Below are 19,253 nucleotides of genomic sequence, written 5' to 3'. Positions count from 1 at the left end.
AAAACACTAAATTATTAACAGTTTGGGTGTGAATTATTATCTTGCATCATTTAAAAATGTAAACATCTCCAAGAACAGACAAATAACGAAAGATATTCCTGTTAAAAAAAGTATACAGCATGATAATGTATCTTCATCGGCGTGGTTTTCACCAAGGAAGTCCAATAGAAGTAGAGAGTTGTAGTCCTATAATGAATATTCATGTTTAAAGCGGTGCATTGTTGGATACTACACATGCATTTTTGGACTAGGCAACTTCCGATTCAATGACGACTGCTGTTACGCTACTATCAAAATAGGGAACAAAATAGGGAAATCTAACTATTGGTGCACTGAAAATCCCCATAAATGCTGCGATAGTATATCAGGTATGTGAAGAGTAAATACTTGCCATAGTCCAGCACAGTTTGATAACTTGTTACCTTGATCTTATCTGTTTTTTGAGGAATAAGCTAGCTAGCTAAGCTACTCATGCTAACAAGTAACAAAACGATAGCTACATTTCACCATGTTAAACTGCTAAAATTGTCAGCAAGCTAGACATTACCATATAGTAGGTAATTACTAGCTAGCTAATAACTTAACTTAGCTAGCCTTCATAATTGTGCATGAATTGAATGTTTTTGCCAGCTAACGTTAGGTTGCTTGATAGCACGATCGTGCCATGCCACTTCAGTCAAGGTGACATGTTCCACAAAGACCAGCACGCTCAATCCAGACAAGTACATTGTAAAGGGAAACGGAGCTGTGTGCTTGGCAATGTAGCTAGGTATTCATAGAACAAGATTAATTTCAAAACCGGTATGCTTTGTCGATTGAAGGATGGTTGTCACTCGTTACCACAGCCACAAAGTAAAAATTGGCTATATTGTAAAAATTTATGAAAACTAAATGTATATTTTTGGTCTTTAATTTAAGGTTAGTCTTAACGTTAGCCGTGTGGTTAAGTTTAGGGTAAAGCTTAGATTTTAAGAAGATAATTTGTAGGAATAGGCGGGGTTAAGCGATAATGACTTTGTAGCTGTGGTAACTAGTGAATACATCTTGTGCCAATCGTCATCTAACGTCACAACTGTCACATGTTGCAGGGGGCCACGTTATTTCCCATGCAACCTGAGCAATGTTCTTTCTCCCCTTGTACAGTATGTGACTGAATCTGTGACAGGTCTAGTAAAGCGAATGGTGATACCCCACATGGTGTACTGCTCTAAGTCCATACAATACCTGTGTGTATTTGACCAAGCTGTCAGGAGATAGATAGTAAGCTAGCTGCTTTTACACAGTACATCCTATTTTGTGGGACGGTCAGCAGGTAGCCTAACGGTTAAGCGCATTGGGTCAGTAACTGAAAGGTCACTGGTTTGAATCCACGAGCCGACTAGGTGAAAAAATCTGCCGATGTGCCCTTGAGCAAGGCACTTAGCCCTCATTTCTCATGTAAGTCGCACTGCATAAGAGTGTCTGCTAAATGACTAAAATGATTTGAAGCTGCACATAATAACCACTGAGGGCTGTAGCTAGCCAGTAGTAGCTACAAACCTAGAGCAGAGCAACATACCTTTTTGGTTCTGTTTTGAACACAGTATCTGATGTTATCAGACCTACATGTAGCTGAGATAAAGGTCTGCCCTATTATACCTGTTATCCTGAAATACCCCTCTCTCCCTCCCTCCACCTCTCTTCCTCGGCAAGGTTCAGTGTGTGCGTCAGGTGTGGATGGAGTCAGTGGCATCTGAGAGCACCCAGCATAGTTATCACAGACAGGACAATCCGAAGAAGTCCGTGTTCAGACCAACAGCCTGCACATCGGCAGGCAGGGGGAGAATGGTCAAGTACTTCTCTAACGACGTAGACATCAGGACCACGTGGGACCATGTTGTCTCTGCCTTCTGGCAGAGGTATCCCAACCCATTCAGGTACAGGACCTCGCGCTGATCTGCTTTTATGGCGGATGCCTCAATGATTTGGTGAGATGTGCATCTAGTAGGAGAGAGAATGGATATGCCTATTTTCCATTGAGTAACAAACCAGACCCATGGAAAACCTGTCTGCTTTCTCCTATTATCAGCTGTTTAATGTGAATCTGCACAAACGGCACCAACCCTCATTCCATAGCCAAACTGTGCATCTGCACTGTTAAAACAAATGTGTTTTTGTAAAATGTTCAATGGACATTGTTACAAATAGTCCTTATGCATGGAGTTGTACAGTTTAACTTAGCAATAATGGTTTTTTGTTTGATATACATTCTAAAGTGAAAAATCGGAGTCTCAGCATCATTATGTTACTGTGGAATTGCCCTGCTCTCAATCACAATGAGATTATGGTGTCTGACGCTGTTACACAAGTTTAGAAAAAACAACAGTGAGAAGAGTTTATGAAGATGGAGAACGGAGAATGACTACAGTGGAGAAGTGATACCAGCTTTGTCAGATCAGAAGGAAGTGACTTAGTCAAGTGCTTCATTTAGTTTGTATTGTTAATATCTGCTCTGTATTTAACCCAGCCATCTTTCCTTTTATTTGAGTACTTGATTCAAGGTTTGTATTTGATTGCTAATAATCAAATGCAAGTACTTGAAATGTACAAATCTGCGACTATTTAGCAGGTTAAATTCAGAAGTACTGACAATGTTAAAATTGGTTTGCGGAGTATGTCAAGTGTTGTGAAAATGTTATGTCGTTTTCAGTTGTCTGAACAACTAGTAATTGGACCAACTGATTGCATACCGCAAACATTGTGTGTGTTCCCGTGCATCAGCACCCATGTTCTCACGGAGGACGTGGTGTTCCGTGAGGTGACGGCGGACCAGCAGCTTCTCTCCAGACGCCTGCTCACCAAGACCAATCGAATGCCTCGCTGGGCCGAGTTCCTCTTCCCCTCCAACCTATCACGCTCCGTCTACATCGTAGAGGACTCCGTCGTCGACCCTGTCACCAAGAGCCTCACCACGTACACCTGGAACCTCAACCACACTACGTTAATGGTGAGGTACACACCTACATATGCTCCCTTCCAAATTGGCCCCTACACCAAGAAGTGGCTAGGGAGTAGGGGCTAGGTGTTGATTTGGAACCAGGGATACTGGTTCCCACAGCTTAGTGGTTGGTGCTTGCAACACCAAACGTGTGGGTTTGACACTCATGCCAGTCACATGTAGTCCATGTATGTGTTTGTTAGTATGTGTAGGTTCCTCTATACGTTCTACTAGGTTGGTGGACGCTCATGTCCTTTTACAGTAAGTACACTGACTCAGCACCATGGAGTATCTTGTATTTGTTAGAAATCCTTGTTCTATCTTTAGGAGATAATATCAGCACCACCACCAGACAGAGGAACACACTGGGTTTCCCCTACTGCATTTAGTAGCGGCACACTGTCTCTAAAAAAGGAAACACTGACACTATTAGTATTGACTAAAATAATAATGTATCTACGTATTAGCACACAGCCTACTATTGAACAGAGACTTTGATATGCACGTCTACATGAACACTACTGTCCAAATAGTGTTATTATTGCATATCTTTAGATACGGAATGAAAGATCTTTTCCTCAATGGTTTAGGCTAGGTTGGTATCTGTCCCTTCATGACCTCCAGTGGTTGACCTATATTACAGCCACATTGACAAAGTGCCCTCTGCGTTGCCCCGCCCCCCTAAGAGACTGGCTTGTTTACTGGTCGCGCCTTGTTTGTTTTCTCTAGCAACCGACCGTCTCCAAGCCTACAGCACAATGAATATACTGTTTTCCAGAGAAATTCCTTCATGCCGATACCCACAAGGTTTTCCATTGTATATAATTTGTGACATTTCGTTAAAAAAACAAAAACGGCAACAGTTCTGCAGTCTGGCTGGATATTGGTTCAGACTGGTAAACAATTGACTAAAGAGACACAGACGTGAAATGTATTGTTGGTGGTTTTCTGTTTCTCAGGGACCTGATTGGTTGGATGAGAAAGAGATGAAGTTGTGTAACCTTTGAGTCAGCCGGGTGGGTGGATATCTCATGGTTTACATCTCCAGTCTCTACGAGAGTCAGAGTTCACTCTCCATTCTACGGTTAGCAATAGAACAAGGCTTTAATGTGAGAGACTAAATGAGACACTTTATCTCACCATACCTGGTCAATGTCAACTAGACCTACACTACAATCATACACAGACCTTTTTATGGTTCAACCAACACTTTATTCAGCCCCTTCCCACTATGTATTCATCTCAAGATCGCCAACACTTGACGTCTATCTATCAAGATATGGCGCTGTCAACTTGATGGATGAGCAGAGGAGCACCATAAGGAACACACCCCACCAGATTATGCCCGCCGTCTAGTTAACGCAAAGCGTTGTGGCGGCGTGCTAGCGAGCGCTGTCTTGTTTTGATTCCACTTGACGGCAGCTGAAGGAGAGGATGACTCATATCACTAGACAGATGGAACAACTTTGTAATTATCTCCAAGATCATATTTCGGAACAAAATGTCAGATTCTTCCAAAACAGTATGTTATTATCGCACGCAACCAGTTACTCAAAATGAAGTGGAATTGATAACTTCTTAATTAATTTTGCATTGAAGTTGTTTGCTTCTTTATGTATTGTGCCCTATAGTTGAGTGCAGCAAACCAACACCACCTGGTTAACAACCCTCTCCACCCCCCCATCCCTTCCTCCTTTCTTTCCTAGACGGTGGAGGAGCGCTGCGTGTTCCAGGAGTCAGAGGACCGGCCTGCCTTCACGCTGCTCAGACGGGAGGCCTGGATCTCTTCTGGAGTCTACGGCTTCTCCAGACCTATCCAGGTACAGCACAGATGTAGTACAGAACAGCACAGTACAGCCCCAGACCAGCTGTAGGACGCTACACCACAGTACAGCCCCAGACCAGCTGTAGGACGCTACACCACAGTACAGCCCCAGACCAGCTGTAGGAAGCTACACCACAGTACAGCCCCAGACCAGCTGTAGGACGCTACACCACAGTACAGCCCCAGACCAGCTGTAGGACGCTACACCACAGTACAGCCCCAGACCAGCTGTAGGACGCCACACCACAGTACAGCCCCAGACCAGCTGTAGGACGCCACACCACAGTACAGCCCCAGACCAGCTGTAGGACGCTACACCACAGTACAGCCCCAGACCAGCTGTAGGACGCTACACCACAGTACAGCCCCAGACCAGCTGTAGGACGCCACACCACAGTACAGCCCCAGACCAGCTGTAGGACGCTACACCACAGTACAGCCCCAGACCAGCTGTAGGACGCTACACCACAGTACAGCCCCAGACCAGCTATAGGACGACACACCACAGTACAGCCCCAGACCAGCTGTAGGACGCTACACCACAGTACAGCCCCAGACCAGCTGTAGGACGCCACACCACAGTACAGCCCCAGACCAGCTGTAGGACGCTACACCACAGTACAGCCCCAGACCAGCTGTAGGACGCCACACCACAGTACAGCCCCAGACCAGCTGTAGGACGCTACACCACAGTACAGCCCCAGACCAGCTGTAGGACGCTACACCACAGTACAGCCCCAGACCAGCTGTAGGACGACACACCACAGTACAGCCCCAGACCAGCTGTAGGACGCTACACCACAGTACAGCCCCAGACCAGCTGTAGGACGACACACCACAGTACAGCCCCAGACCAGCTATAGGACGACACACCACAGTACAGCCCCAGACCAGCTATAGGACGACACACCACAGTACAGCCCCAGACCAGCTATAGGACGGCACACCACAGTACAGCCCCAGACCAGCTATAGGACGACACACCACAGTACAGCCCCAGACCAGCTATAGGACGACACACCACAGTACAGCCCCAGACCAGCTATAGGACGGCACAGTACAGCCCCAGACCAGCTATAGGACGGCACAGTACAGTACAGCCCCAGACCAGCTATAGGACGGCACAGTACAGCCCCAGACCAGCTATAGGACGGCACAGTACAGCCCCAGACCAGCTATAGGACGCCACACCACAGTACAGCCCCAGACCAGCTATAGGACGCCACACCACAGTACAGCCCCAGACCAGCTATAGGACGGCACAGTACAGTACAGCCCCAGACCAGCTATGGGGACGACACAACACAGTACAGCCCCAGACCAGCTGTAGGACGCCACACCACAGTACAGCCCCAGACCAGCTATGGGGACGACACAACACAGTACAGCCCCAGACCAGCTGTAGGACGCCACACCACAGTACAGCCCCAGACCAGCTATGGGGACGACACAACACAGCACAGCCCCAGACCAGCTATAGGACGCCACACCACAGTACAGCCCCAGACCAGCTATAGGACGCCACACTACAGTACAGCCCCAGACCAGCTATAGGACGCCACACCACACCACAGCCCCAGACCAGCTATAGGACGCCACACCACAGCCCCAGACCAGCTATAGGACGCCACACCACAGCCCCAGACCAGCTATAGGACGCCACACCACAGCCCCAGACCAGCTGTAGGACAGGACAGCCCTGTCTCCCTGTATGGATAGTCTACATCCAGGAATAAAGTCATGTTTGAAGAAGGCCTGGGTTCAAATAGTGTTTGCTTTCTTTCAAATACTTTGAGTGTTTGATTGAGCCTGTCTGTGGTGCCAGATGAGTTTGGTTTGGGGACTACTCCATTGGTGACATTGCACCAATCAAGCTCAAACAAGTGCAGCTAAATTATTTCAATGGATAACAAATACTATTTGAACCCAGGTCTGATGCATGTTGAATACATCCACGTATACGAGACTGAGGACCACTACACTACAGCAAAATAGTTCAGGTACCTCACTCACCTCCAGTTCACCTCAGGACAGACGACCCCTTTTCATCACCAAAGCCATGACCCGTTTAAATGGGAGCAGATATTGAATAGCAGCAGTACATTTGGATTTGTGGCCTGGGAAATCAATTTGAAGGATCTGCTCGCGGTCGTTGCTGGACACCTATGAAAACATATGTATATAATCCATCTATAACAAAAGCCCAGTCTGAGTTGAAAAACAGATTTTCCCTTAAGTTCCACCCAGATATTTGGTCGACAAATCTAAGAGGCCCACAAGTATTTTCCACCTCAGCAAGCTAGGCATTCTGTCTCTTTCTCTCACACACACACACACACACGAACACACGAGGGTTTATAGGGTCGAATAATGGCACAAAAGAGGAAAAGTGTGTCTGCAGATGCCAAAACTAAGAAATGGTCATCTTCCACCAGGAATGTTTTCTACACAAGGGTAGAAAAAACTATTTTAGCCTATTATTATTATTATTATTAGCAGTGTGTGCTAGCCTTGACTACCCCTAGAGAGAGAAAGGGAAGTCAAGATGAAGGGAAAGAGAGAACAAGAGAGATGAAAGGAGGGAGAAAGAGAGGGGGGAAAAGTACACTGCTGTTCTAATGTCTCCCCATTTAAACCCTGCTGTTTCCTGTCATGTCCGTCTGTTCTGTTCCCCAGGAGTTTGGCTTGGCCCGCTTCAAGAGCAACCAGGTGAAGGCCATGAAGGGCCTGGAGTACGCTCTGTCTAACTTACACGGTACGTACTGAAGTAGGAGAAGCAGGAAACCAAACAACTTTATTTCTAGGATTTATGATGTGGTTGGAGGCGATGGACAAACTTTTTTTAGAGGGAAAAAGTTATATTTTTGGGAGATTGGTGCTTTCGGTCATATTTTCCACATTAAACAAAGTACCAAAAAGTCTGTCAAAGTCTCCTCATGGCTGATTGCTGTGGTCTGAAGTGAAGTCGTGAAATTAGTCACAGCTCCCACCCACCCATCAACTCTCAACACTAACCCTCCCATCATGCCTTTGGGTGAGCAGACGCCAGATCTCTCTCCCCTGGAAGTGTAACACACACAATCGTCCGTAGATAATCAGGCCGTGATTGCGTCGCCAGACGGACGCGTCTCGAAGTCCTTTGCCAAGTGGAGTGATACGACGATAATGATTACTGATTTACTGCATGTCTTGAGTATGGCCATTTTCTCGTCTCGGAGATATCCCTCCCTAAAGATTGACACCTACAAGTTCCCACTCTCCTAATTGAACGAGTCCGGTTGAGTCAATGATTCAACCGTTTGTCTGTCTATGTTCAGAGGCTGAAAACATCCCATGTGACTAGCTTAAGCCGTATAGTCACAGACAAGTGTTTTGTCCCACGCATTGTGTGACTGCGCCATCTGCCACAGGGCTTTCAGGAAGTGTTCATTACCCCTTGACTTATTCCACATTGTTGTGTTACAGCCGGAATTTAAAATGGATTAAATATATAGTTTTTCCTCAACCATTTACACACAATACCCCATAATGACAAAGTGAAGACATGTTTTTAGAAATTTTTGCAAATGTATACATCTCATTTACATAAGTATTCACACCTCTGAGGTCAATACTTTGTAGAAGCACCTTTGGCAGCGATTACAGCTGTGAGTCTTTCTGGGTAAGTCTCTAGGAGCTTTCTACACCTGGTTTGTGCAACATTTGCCCATTATTCTTTTCAAAATTCTTCAAGCTCTGTCGAATTAGTTGTTGACCATTTTCAGGTCTCTCCGTAGATTTAAGTCAAAACTGTAACTCGGCCACTCGGGAACATTCATTGTCTTCTTGGTAAGCAACTCCAGCGTAGAATTTGGCCTTGTTTTAGGTCATTGTCCTGCTGAAAGATAAATTCATCTCCCAGTGTCTAGTGCATGGCAGACTGAACCAGGTTTTACTCTAGGATTTTGCCTATGCTTAGCTCCATTCCATTTTTTTTTATTTTATTTTTTTTATTTATCCTGGAACTCTCCAGTCATTAACGATTACAAGCATACCCATAACATGATGCAGCCACCACATGCTTGAAGATATGGCGAGCTGTTTCCTTCCTTTCCGGCAACTGAGTTAGGAAGAACGCCTGTATCTTTGTAGTGACTGGGTGTATTGGTCCACCATCCAAAGTGGAATTAATAACTTCACGCTCAAAAGGATATTTAATTATTTATTTTTTGCCGTATACCAATAGGTGACCTTTGCGAGTCATTGGAAAACCTTCCTGGTCTGTGGTTGAATCCATGTTTGAAATTCACTGCTCGACTGAGGGACCTTGCAGATAGTTGTATGTGTGGGGTACAGAGATGAAAGTCATTCAAAAAAATAATGTTAAACACTTATTGCACAGAGTGAGTCCATGCAACTTATTGTATGACTTGTTGAGCACATTTTTACTCTTGAACTTATTTAGGCTTGTCATAAATGGTTTGAATACATTTTAGCTTTTTATTTGCAGACTAGACACACACCTAAAAGACTTATAGGACATATTTCCATTGTTGTGTCTTTGTCCCCTCTGTCTGTGTGCATCATGCCGTCATTACACTGGACTAGGCCTCAGGTTTATTGCGATGGTAAGTACAGTACTAGGGCCTGTCACTACAGCTGGACTAGGTCTCAGGTTTATTATGGTGGTCAGTACAGTACTAGGGTCTGTCACTACAGCTGGACTAGGTCTCAGGTTTATTATGGTGGTCAGTACAGTACTAGGGCCTGTCACTACAGCTGGACTAGGTCTCAGGTTTATTATGGTGGTCAGTACAGTACTAGGGTCTGTCACTACAGCTGGACTAGATCTCAGGTTTATTATGATGGTCAATACAGTACTAGGGTCTGTCACTACAGCTGGACTAGGTCTCAGGTTTATTATGGTGGTCAGTACAGTACTAGGGTCTGTCACTACAGCTGGACTAGGTCTCAGGTTTATTATGATGGTCAATACAGTACTAGGGTCTGTCACTACAGCTGGACTAGGTATCAGGTTTATTATGGTGGTCAGTACAGTACTAGGGCCTGTCACTACAGCTGAACTAGGTCTCAGGTTTATTATGGTGGTCAGTACAGTACTAGGGTCTGTCACTACAGCTGGACTAGGCCTCAGGTTTATTGTGATGGTAAGTACAGTACTAGGGTCTGTCACTACAGCTGGACTAGGTCTCAGGTTTATTATGGTGGTCAGTACATTACTAGGGTCTGTCATTACAGCTGGACTAGATCTCAGGTTTATTATGGTGGTCAGTATAGTACTAGGGTCTGTCACTATTGTGACGGTATGGCTACGTTCCAATATCCATACTATTGTACCACTTGTCCATTACAGACTGTCTGAAGTGGATCCCTGTGCTATATTTTATCCCTATGGGGCCTGGTCAATAGTAGTGCACTGCACTATATAGTACATAAGATACCATTTGACACAATAGCTTCCTCCTAAATGGTATGCTGCAAATCAAAGTTTATTTGTCACATGCGCTGAATACAACAGGTGTGGACTTGTGTGGATATTGCACCAGAGCCATGGATCTGTGACACCCTCGTCCCAACCCCTTGCTGAGGGATGTCACTTGTCTGTCTGGTAGTAGCTTCTGTAGCCACTAGGCAGCCATTTCTAGAACAATCTTTAGTATCCACAGTGGTTGAGGAACAATTCAGTCCAGTACAGTCATGATTCCCTTTGGCATCAATGTGGACAGACATGACCAGCTATTCTAGAGTAGTAGATCCTGTATTGTGTTTCTGTGGTTCTGTAGCTGCTGCAAATACTGTGTACAAAACATTAAGAACACCTTCCTAATATTGAGTTGCAACCCCCTTTGCCCTCAGAACAGCCTCAATTTTTCAGATCATGGACTAGTAAGGTGTCTCAAGCATTCCACAGGGATGGTGGCCCATGTTGACGCCAATGCAAACTGTTGAAAGTGGAAAATCCCAGCAGCGTTGCAGTTCTTGTGCACCTGCAATATACTACTATACCCCGTTCAAAGGCACTTCAATCTTTTGTCTTGCCCATTCACTCTCTGAATGGCACACACACAATCCGTGTCTCAAGGCTTCACCTATACTGATTTAGAAGTTGATTTAACAAGTGACATCACACAATAGGCCCAGCGTCGTCCGGGTTAGGGAGGGTTTGGCCGGCAGGGATATCCTTGTCTCATTGCGCACTAGCGACTCCTATGTCGGGCCGGGCGCAGTGCACGCTGACCAGGTCGCCAGGTGTACAGTGTTTCCTCCGACACATTGGTGCGGCTGGCTTCCGGGTTAAATGGGCATTGTGTCAAGAAGCAGTGCGGTTGGGTTGTGTTTCGGGGGACGCATGGCTCTCGACCTTCGCCTCTCCCGAGTCCGTGCGGGAGTTACAGTGATGAGACAAGACTAACTACTACCATCTGGATACCACGAAATTGGGGAGAAAAAAAGGGGGGGGAAAAACAAGTGACATCAATAAGGGATTCACCTTGTCAGTGTGTTTCATGGAAATGGCAGGTGTTCCTAATGTTTTGTAGACTCAGTGTACCATCATTTTGCCCCGGTTGATGCTAGTGCATGTAGGCTGAAGGAATTCTAACTTAAGATGAATGTGAAGGGGGATTTTATTTTCATGAAAAATGTAGTTTAGCTGTGAATCATGTAGTTATGATTCACATAATATTCCACTCAATGGATTTGATGCAACTTCTGTGATATTTAATTCTCCTGTTCAGGCGACATGAACAAGGGACATTTTCTAGTTTCATGCGTTTTTATTCATTCACTTGTGGAATATAATATTTACTCAGGGTGCAGATCCCCTGCCAGATCATTCCCCCACATAGTGGAGGATCATTCCTAGCGTTTAAAGCTTTACAGGGTCCCTTTATCTTAACACTTCACACCGCTCTGCCTACCCAAACTCCCACTGTGCCCGACTTTTCAGGTAATTGGGCTCCACCGCCTCCACAGCAGCGGCCAGAACCGATACACACCGCCAGCTAGGTAGTAGCTCCAGTACTGTGAAAGGAGTCGGAGCAAGGATGATACATAATTGAGAAATCGTCAACGAAATCGTAGAACGTCACCCTATCCACTATGTAGTGCACTACTTTTGACCAGGGCCAATAGGGAGTAGGGTGCCATTTCAGACAGTGTGGTAGAAACAACCAGGGCCACCTCCTGTTGTCATTGGCCAACATCAAATGGGTTTTATTCATAACGGGAGTGTGAGACTGCACGTATTTCTGTTGGTGTGTGCTAGACTATCCGACTGCGTCGGTGTGTCTGCTTGTGTTTTCGACTGCGTGCACACACACACACACACACGTCCGTTTGTGTGAAGTGACTAATCTTCCCTCCTGCCTGCATCTCCAGCCGTGAGGTTCGCGTCAGCGTCCGAGAAAGAGAAGCGAAGAGAAAGAGCAGGAGCGAGGGTTGAGCTCAAAGAGCCCAGAGGAAAGATGTGGCTTTGTGTGGAGGCCTCAGAAGCCTTCTATCCCCCCCAGAGAGAGGGTGCTCTGGGGGTCAGCCAAGGCAGCCGGTCCTGGGAAGGGACCAGGGCTGTGGTTATTCTGGTCAGTGGCTCCAGACCTGCAGCTGGGCTGAGTTCAGTCAGGGGGAGACAGAGACAGAGGGAGAAAGGGAGAGCAGAGAGTGTGTTGTCATAGTTTCCCCCCCCCATTGTCTTACTGTCTTATTTTTTTTTTTTTTTTTTTTTTTCACCTTTATTTAACCAGGTAGGCTAGTTGAGAACAAGTTCTCATTTGCAACTGCGACCTGGCCAAGATAAAGCATAGCAGTGTGAACAGACAACAACACAGAGTTACACATGGAGTAAACAATAAACAAGTCAATAACATGGTAGGAAAAAGCGAATCTATATACAATGTGTGCAAAAGGCATGAGGTAGGCAATAAATCGAATAATTACAATTTAGCAGATTAACACTGGAGTGATAAATCATCAGATGATCATGTGCAAGAAGAGATACTGGTGTGCAAAAGAGCAGAAAAGTAAATAAATAAAAGCAGTATGGGGGTGAGGAAGGTAAATTGGGTGGGTAGTTTACAGATGGACTATGTACAGCTGCAGCGATCGGTTAGCTGCTCGGATAGCAGATTTTTAAAGTTGTTGAGGGAGATAAAAGTCTCCAACTTCAGAGATTTTTGCAATTCGTTCCAGTCGCAGGCAGCAGAGAACTGGAAGGAAAGGCGTCCAAATGAGGTTTTGGCTTTAGGGATGATCAGTGAGATACACCTGCTGGAGCGCGTGCTACGGGTGGGTGTAGCCATCGTGACCAGTGAACTGAGATAAGGCGGCACTTTACCTAGCATAGCCTTGTAGATGACCTGGAGCCAGTGGGTCTGACGACGAACATGTAGCGAGGGCCAGCCGACTAGGGCATACAGGTCGCAGTGGTGGGTCATATAAGGTGCTTTAGTAACAAAACGGATGGCACTGTGATAAACTGCATCCAGTTTGCTGAGTAGAGTATTGGAAGCTATCTTGTAGATGACATCGCCGAAGTCGAGGATCGGTAGGATAGTCAGTTTTACTAGGGTAAGTTTGGCGGCGTGAGTGAAGGAGGCTTTGTTCCGGAATAGAAAGCCGACTCTAGATTTGATTTTGGATTGGAGATGTTTGATATGAGTCTGGAAGGAGAGTTTGCAGTCTAGCCAGACACCTAGGTACTTATAGATGTCCACATATTCTAGGTCGGAACCGTCCAGGGTGATGCTAGTCGGGCATGCGGGTGCAGGCAGCGAACGGTTGAAAAGCATGCATTTGGTTTTACTAGCATTTAAGAGCAGTTGGAGGCCGCGGAAGGAGTGTTGTATGGCATTGAAGCTCATTTGGAGGTTAGATAGCACAGTGTCCAGGGAAGGGCCGGAGGTATACAGAATGGTGTCGTCTGCGTAGAGGTGGATCAGGGAATCGCCCGCAGCAAGAGCAACATCATTGATGTATACAGAGAAAAGAGTCGGCCCGAGAATTGAACCCTGTGGTACCCCCATAGAGACTGCCAGAGGACCGGACAACATGCCCTCCGATTTGACACACTGAACTCTGTCTGCAAAGTAGTTGGTGAACCAGGCAAGGCAGTCATTAGAAAAACCGAGGCTATTGAGTCTGCCGATAAGAATATGGTGATTGACAGAGTCGAAAGCCTTGGCCAGGTCGATGAAGACGGCTGCACAGTAATGTCTTTTATCGATGGCGGTTATGATATCGTTTAGTACCTTGAGCGTGGTTGAGGTGCACCCGTGACCGGCTCGGAAACCGGATTGCACAGCGGAGAAGGTACGGTGGGATTCGAGATGGTCAGTGATCTGTTTGTTGACTTGGCTTTCGAATACCTTAGCTAGGCAGGGCAGGATGGATATAGGTCTGTAACAGTTTGGGTCCAGGGTGTCTCCCCCTTTGAAGAGGGGAATGACAGCGGCAGCTTTCCAATCCTTGGGGATCTCAGATGATACGAAGGAGAGGTTGAACAGGCTGGTAATAGGGGGTGCGACAATGGCGGCGGACAGTTTCAGAAATAGGGGGTCCAGATTGTCAAGCCCAGCTGATTTGTATGGGTCCAGGTTTTCCAGCTCTTTCAGAACATCTGCTATCTGGATATGGGTAAAGGAGAAGCTGGGGAGGCTTGGGCGAGTAGCAGCGGGGGGGGCAGGGCTGCTGGCCAAGGTTGGAGTCGCCAGGTGGAAGGCATGGCCAGCCATTGAGAAATGTTTGTTGAAGTTTTCGATTATCACGGACTTATCAGTGGTGACCGTGTTATCTAGCCTCAGTGCAGTGGGCAGCTGGGAGGAGGTGCTCTTGTTTTCCATGGACTTTACAGTATCCCAGAACTTTTTGGAGTTAGAGCTACAGGATGCAAATTTCTGCTTGAAAAAGCTGGCCTTTGCTTTCCTGACTGACTGCGTGTATTGGTTCCTGACTTCCCTGAACAGTTGCATATCACGGGGGCTCTTCGATGCTATTGCAGTTGGCCACAGGATGTTTTTGTGCTGGTCGAGGGCAGTCAGGTCTGGAGTGAACCAAGGGCTATATCTGTTCTTGGTTCTGCATTTTTTGAACGGAGCATGCTTGTCTAATATGGTGAGGAAGTAACTTTTAAAGAATGACCAGGCATCCTCAACTGACGGGATGAGGTCAATATCCTTCCAGGGTACCCGGGCCAGGTCGATTAGAAAGGCCTGCTCGCAGAAGTGTTTCAGGGAGCGTTTGACAGTGATGAGGGGTGGTCGTTTGACCGTGGACCCGTGGCGGATACAGGCAATGAGGCAGTGATCGCTGAGATCTTGATTGAAGACAGCAGAGGTGTATTTGGAGGGCAGGTTGGTCAGGATAATGTCTATTAGGGTGCCCATGTTTACGGATTTAGGGTTGTACCTGGTGGGTTCCTTGATGATTTGTGTGAGATTGAGGGCATACTATTTGTAGTAGAACAGTATATGTGGTGCTAGGAAGTCTTAGCCAGACCCTGACCTAGCATAGAACATCTTCCTCCTCACTGTCCCCTCATCCCTGTTCCCAGTACAGTTACTGTAGCTTCCTTCTGTCCCCTCTCTCCTTGTCACTGTTCCAAGTACAGTTACTATAGCCTCTGTCACCTCTCCTTGGCCCTGTTCCCAGTACAGTTACTCTAGAAGCTTCCTCCCTCTGTCCCATCTCTCCTTGTCCCTGTTCCCAGTACAGTTTGTCCCCTGAGCTAAGGTTCCACTGACCCCATCTCCTGGAGACTGGAGGCTGGCCAGACTCAGTGGGCCTGACCAACTCACTGACCAAGACACTTTTGTCTAGATCTCTCTTAATGGAGTACCCGCCACCTTTTTCTGAGTATCTTTCTCTCGCCCTCTTTCCCCAACTTTCATCTTCGTCTTTCTTGGCCTGTGACTGGATCCATTGTGCCTGCCGTGTGTGTCTCTCTCCCCCCCTCCCTACTGTTCGCTCCAGATAGGATCTCAGCCTCAACAACCACTCCAAGATTGGCTCCTCTCCTCTCTGACAGTCTAAATATTTTCCACAGATGTTTGAAGTATCTGTTAGAAGCATTTGGATGGCCTCAGTATTCACAACTCACACTGAAGAAGAGGAATGCTCTGCTTGTCTTTGTTGTGACGGTGGTAGTGTGTTGACTAGGAGATATCTGAGGATGGTAGAGATCACCTTAACTCTAACCCCTACGTCTAAAATAGTATTTTATAGATTGATAGATGGAAGGAAGGTTATGATATTGTTTCACACACTTGTAGAGGTCAATCACACACTTGTATTCCCAATCAAAATCCTATTTTCCCTAAACTTTTTAACCTCAACTCTAACCCCTAAGTCTAAAATAACCTTTTTCCTTGTGGGGACAGGCGACATATCCCTACTTGTCAAAAATGTTCCTTGTTTTGCTATCCTTGTGAGGACCAGTAAAATCACACACACTGTTAGAGAGAATGCTGACCCAGGAACAAACCCCTGGCCAGAAGACCTGCTGGCTGCCTCATGACAAGATTCCTGTTACCTGAGCCTTGTGATCTTTCCAACACACACACTTTTAGACTCAGGATATCAAATCTTGAAGTAATGTGGAGTTGTATTCATTCACTCCATGTTCACATTTTGCATTCATGGTACCAGCAGTTTTGGAACCGAGTAGGTTAGTTTACTGTATACACACTCACCCCATGTCTCTCTCGTCTTCTGCCACACAGGAGAGGCACCCCAGCGTCAGCCCTGCGTCCGGGACACAGTGAAGACTGCTACAGAGAAAGCCAAGACCCTGGCCTCTGCCCCGCAGAAACAGCCCCAGCAGTACGTGTGACAACAGGGGAACATCCACCGCTACCGGCTGGAACCAGGACTGGAATGGGACACTGTGCACGCAGGGCAGGCACAAGCAACACATTCACATGCAACACACAGGCTGGCCAATTCTGATCTTTTTAAGAGCTGATCTGATTGGTCAAAAGACCAATTTGTGAGGAAAAACCAATCAGAATTGAGCTGCGCATGCACACACTCTTTTAGCTGGCTTTTCATGGACTGGAAGCTTGCTTGTATCAAGGTCTCTGTGTACAGTATGTGTACAATATGTCCATCTAAACCACGAACAGCTCTGCTCCTCTGGGGTTAGGCTCTGCTCCTCTTGTTTTCATTAGCCTAGCATTAATACATCTCAGGTAGTGAGCCCCTGTCTGACCGCCTGGCACAACCTAGGGGCATGTTCAATAGGCACCAAACGCAAGAAAATGTTCTCAAACTGAGGGAAACAGAGATGCAAAAGTATGTGGACAGCCCTTCAAATTAGTGGATTTGGCTATTTCAGCCACACATGTTGTTGACAGGTGTATAAAACCAAGCACAGTCATGCAATCTCCATAGACAAACATTGGCAGTACTAGGGCCTGTCACAATAATTGTTAGTCGGGAGTAATAATTGCAATAATTGTTAGTCGGGAGCTTCATGAAATGGGTTTCCATGGCTGAGCAGCCGCACAAAAGCCTAAGATCACCATACGCAATGCAAAGCGTCGGCTGGAGTGGTGTAAAGCTCGCTGCCATTGGAGCAACGGAAATGCATTCTTTGGAGTGATGAATCACGCTTCACGATCTGGCAGTCTGACAGACGAATCTGGGTTTGGCGGATGCCAGGAGAACACTACCTGCCCCAATGCAGAGTGCCAAATGTAAAGTTTGGTGGAGGAAGAATAATGGTCTGTGGTGGTTTATGGTTCGGGCCCCTTAGTTCCAGTGAAGGGAAATCTTAACTCTACAGCATGCAATGACATTCTAGAAGATTCTGTGCTTCCAACTTTGTGGCAATAGTTTGGGGAAGGCCCTTTCCTGTTTTAGCATGACAATGCCCCCATGCACAAAGCGAGGTTCATACAGAAACGGTCTGTCGAACTTCACTGGCCTGCACAGAGCCCTGACCTCAACCCCATCGAACACCTTTGGGATTTGGGATGGATTGGAATGCCGACTGCAAGCCAGGCCTAATTGCCCAGCATCAGTGCCTGACCTCACTGGCTGAAAGCAAGTCCCCGCAGCAATGTTCCAACATCTAGTGGAAAGCCTTCGCAGAAGAGTGGAGGCTGTTTTAGCAGCAAAGGGGGACCAACTCCATATTAATGCTCATGATTTTGGATGAGCAGGTGTCCACATACTTTTGGTCATGTAGTGTACTTTCTGAACTTGTCCAATAGAAACACTTTTCTGTTGCAAAATGTTTTTATACGGTGTGCCATAATGAACACGACCCTGACTTGAGTAAGCTCTGTGACATATCTCTTGTGCACTGTCAGTGAGGCCCGTTTTGAAAAGCATAACGTGACAAATCAGACATGTCAAATAACAGTGAAGGTACCAAGACAAGCTGAAGAAATAATCTAAATTCCACAACACTGGATGTATGCTGGAGTGTGAGAGTTGATCAAATAATATAAATAATGAGTAATTATTGTATTACGCTTCAACTGCGCTGTGCGACTGAATTTGTCTGAGGTCTACGATTGATTTGTTGGATATATCAAGCTATAACAATTGAGGAACTTGACATTTACCAGGGACAGTTGATGTATTTCATTTGTTTTATAGTATATTAATAATATATTAGTCCGACATTGGTTGGTCTGTCTCTTAATGTTTTTGCTGCATTCCTGTAAGGTAGAACTAGCTATTATGATTTTGAAATCATTTTGGCTGTGATTTTAGACTAGAGGAAATTGTCATAAGTCTTAACATTGAAAGAATACTGCACTTAAATAAAAATCTGATTTAATATTGTTATTTGGGATACAACTTTATCAATCTTATGTTTCATTTTGTTCTGGTTCAGGCATTGTAGTTATGTAAACTAAACTACTGCATATGTACAACTTAGTCGTTGTGATGCTATTGCAGTAGTCTGACAACAGGGGGCCTAAAACAAGCCTGTAGAAGTTCAGCATGCCAGCTATTTAAAGGGGCAGTGCAGTCAGTGATTTTCCTGTGTTTTATATAGGAGGTTGAAATAATACTGTGAAAATTGTCCTTTTAGCATAAGAGCTGTTGGAAAAAACTGCCTGAACTTTTTGCATTTAGCTAAGAAACTATTTCTTTCTTTGATTTTAACTCTGGGTTTTAATTGTTAACCAGAAATGATTTGATATTGAGATAAAAATGGCTGCATTGGACCTTTTTATTACTGTTTATCATTCTCTCCAGTCTCCACCAGGCAGAGGTTATTTTACATAAATCACTTCACCGTCCTGTGTTTATCAGTCTCCACCAGACTACAGAGGTTATTTTACATAAATCACTTCACCGTCCTGTGTTTATCATTCTTCACCAGACTACAGAGGTTATTTTACATAAATCACTTCACCGTCCTGTGTTTATCAGTCTCCACCAGACTACAGAGGTTATTTTACATAAATCACTTCACCGTCCTGTGTTTATCAGTCTCCA

At 45.8% G+C, this 19,253-nt stretch overlaps 1 protein-coding gene across 1 annotated transcript; it reads left to right on the top strand.

Annotated features, from left to right (window-relative positions):
• Positions 1-222: 222 nt before the first annotated feature.
• On the top strand, positions 223-18,610 carry LOC129855986 (PRELI domain-containing protein 1, mitochondrial-like). The gene is made up of 6 exons (XM_055924120.1): positions 223-368; positions 1,693-1,916; positions 2,761-2,986; positions 4,684-4,797; positions 7,479-7,557; positions 16,517-18,610. The coding sequence occupies exons 2-6, from the start codon at positions 1,717-1,719 to the stop codon at positions 16,624-16,626; spliced, it is 729 nt and encodes a 242-aa protein (XP_055780095.1). The 5' UTR covers positions 223-368; positions 1,693-1,716; the 3' UTR covers positions 16,627-18,610.
• Positions 18,611-19,253: the final 643 nt, after the last annotated feature.

This window comes from Salvelinus fontinalis, chromosome 5 (genome assembly GCF_029448725.1).
Source record: "Salvelinus fontinalis isolate EN_2023a chromosome 5, ASM2944872v1, whole genome shotgun sequence".
NCBI classification, from domain to species: domain Eukaryota; kingdom Metazoa; phylum Chordata; class Actinopteri; order Salmoniformes; family Salmonidae; genus Salvelinus; species Salvelinus fontinalis.
Note: the sequence above shows the minus strand (reverse complement) of the source record. Positions and strands in the feature narration are given on the sequence as shown.

Bases quoted from the DNA above. Each gene is read 5' to 3' on its own strand.
- LOC129855986 (XM_055924120.1), top strand. From the start codon at position 1,717: ATGGAGTCAGTGGCATCTGAGAGCACCCAGCATAGTTATCACAGACAG. The intron at 2,987-4,683 runs GTGAGGTACACA...TTTCTTTCCTAG, and splicing joins TCAACCACACTACGTTAATG to ACGGTGGAGGAGCGCTGCGT. The intron at 7,558-16,516 runs GTACGTACTGAA...TCTGCCACACAG, and splicing joins CGCTCTGTCTAACTTACACG to GAGAGGCACCCCAGCGTCAG.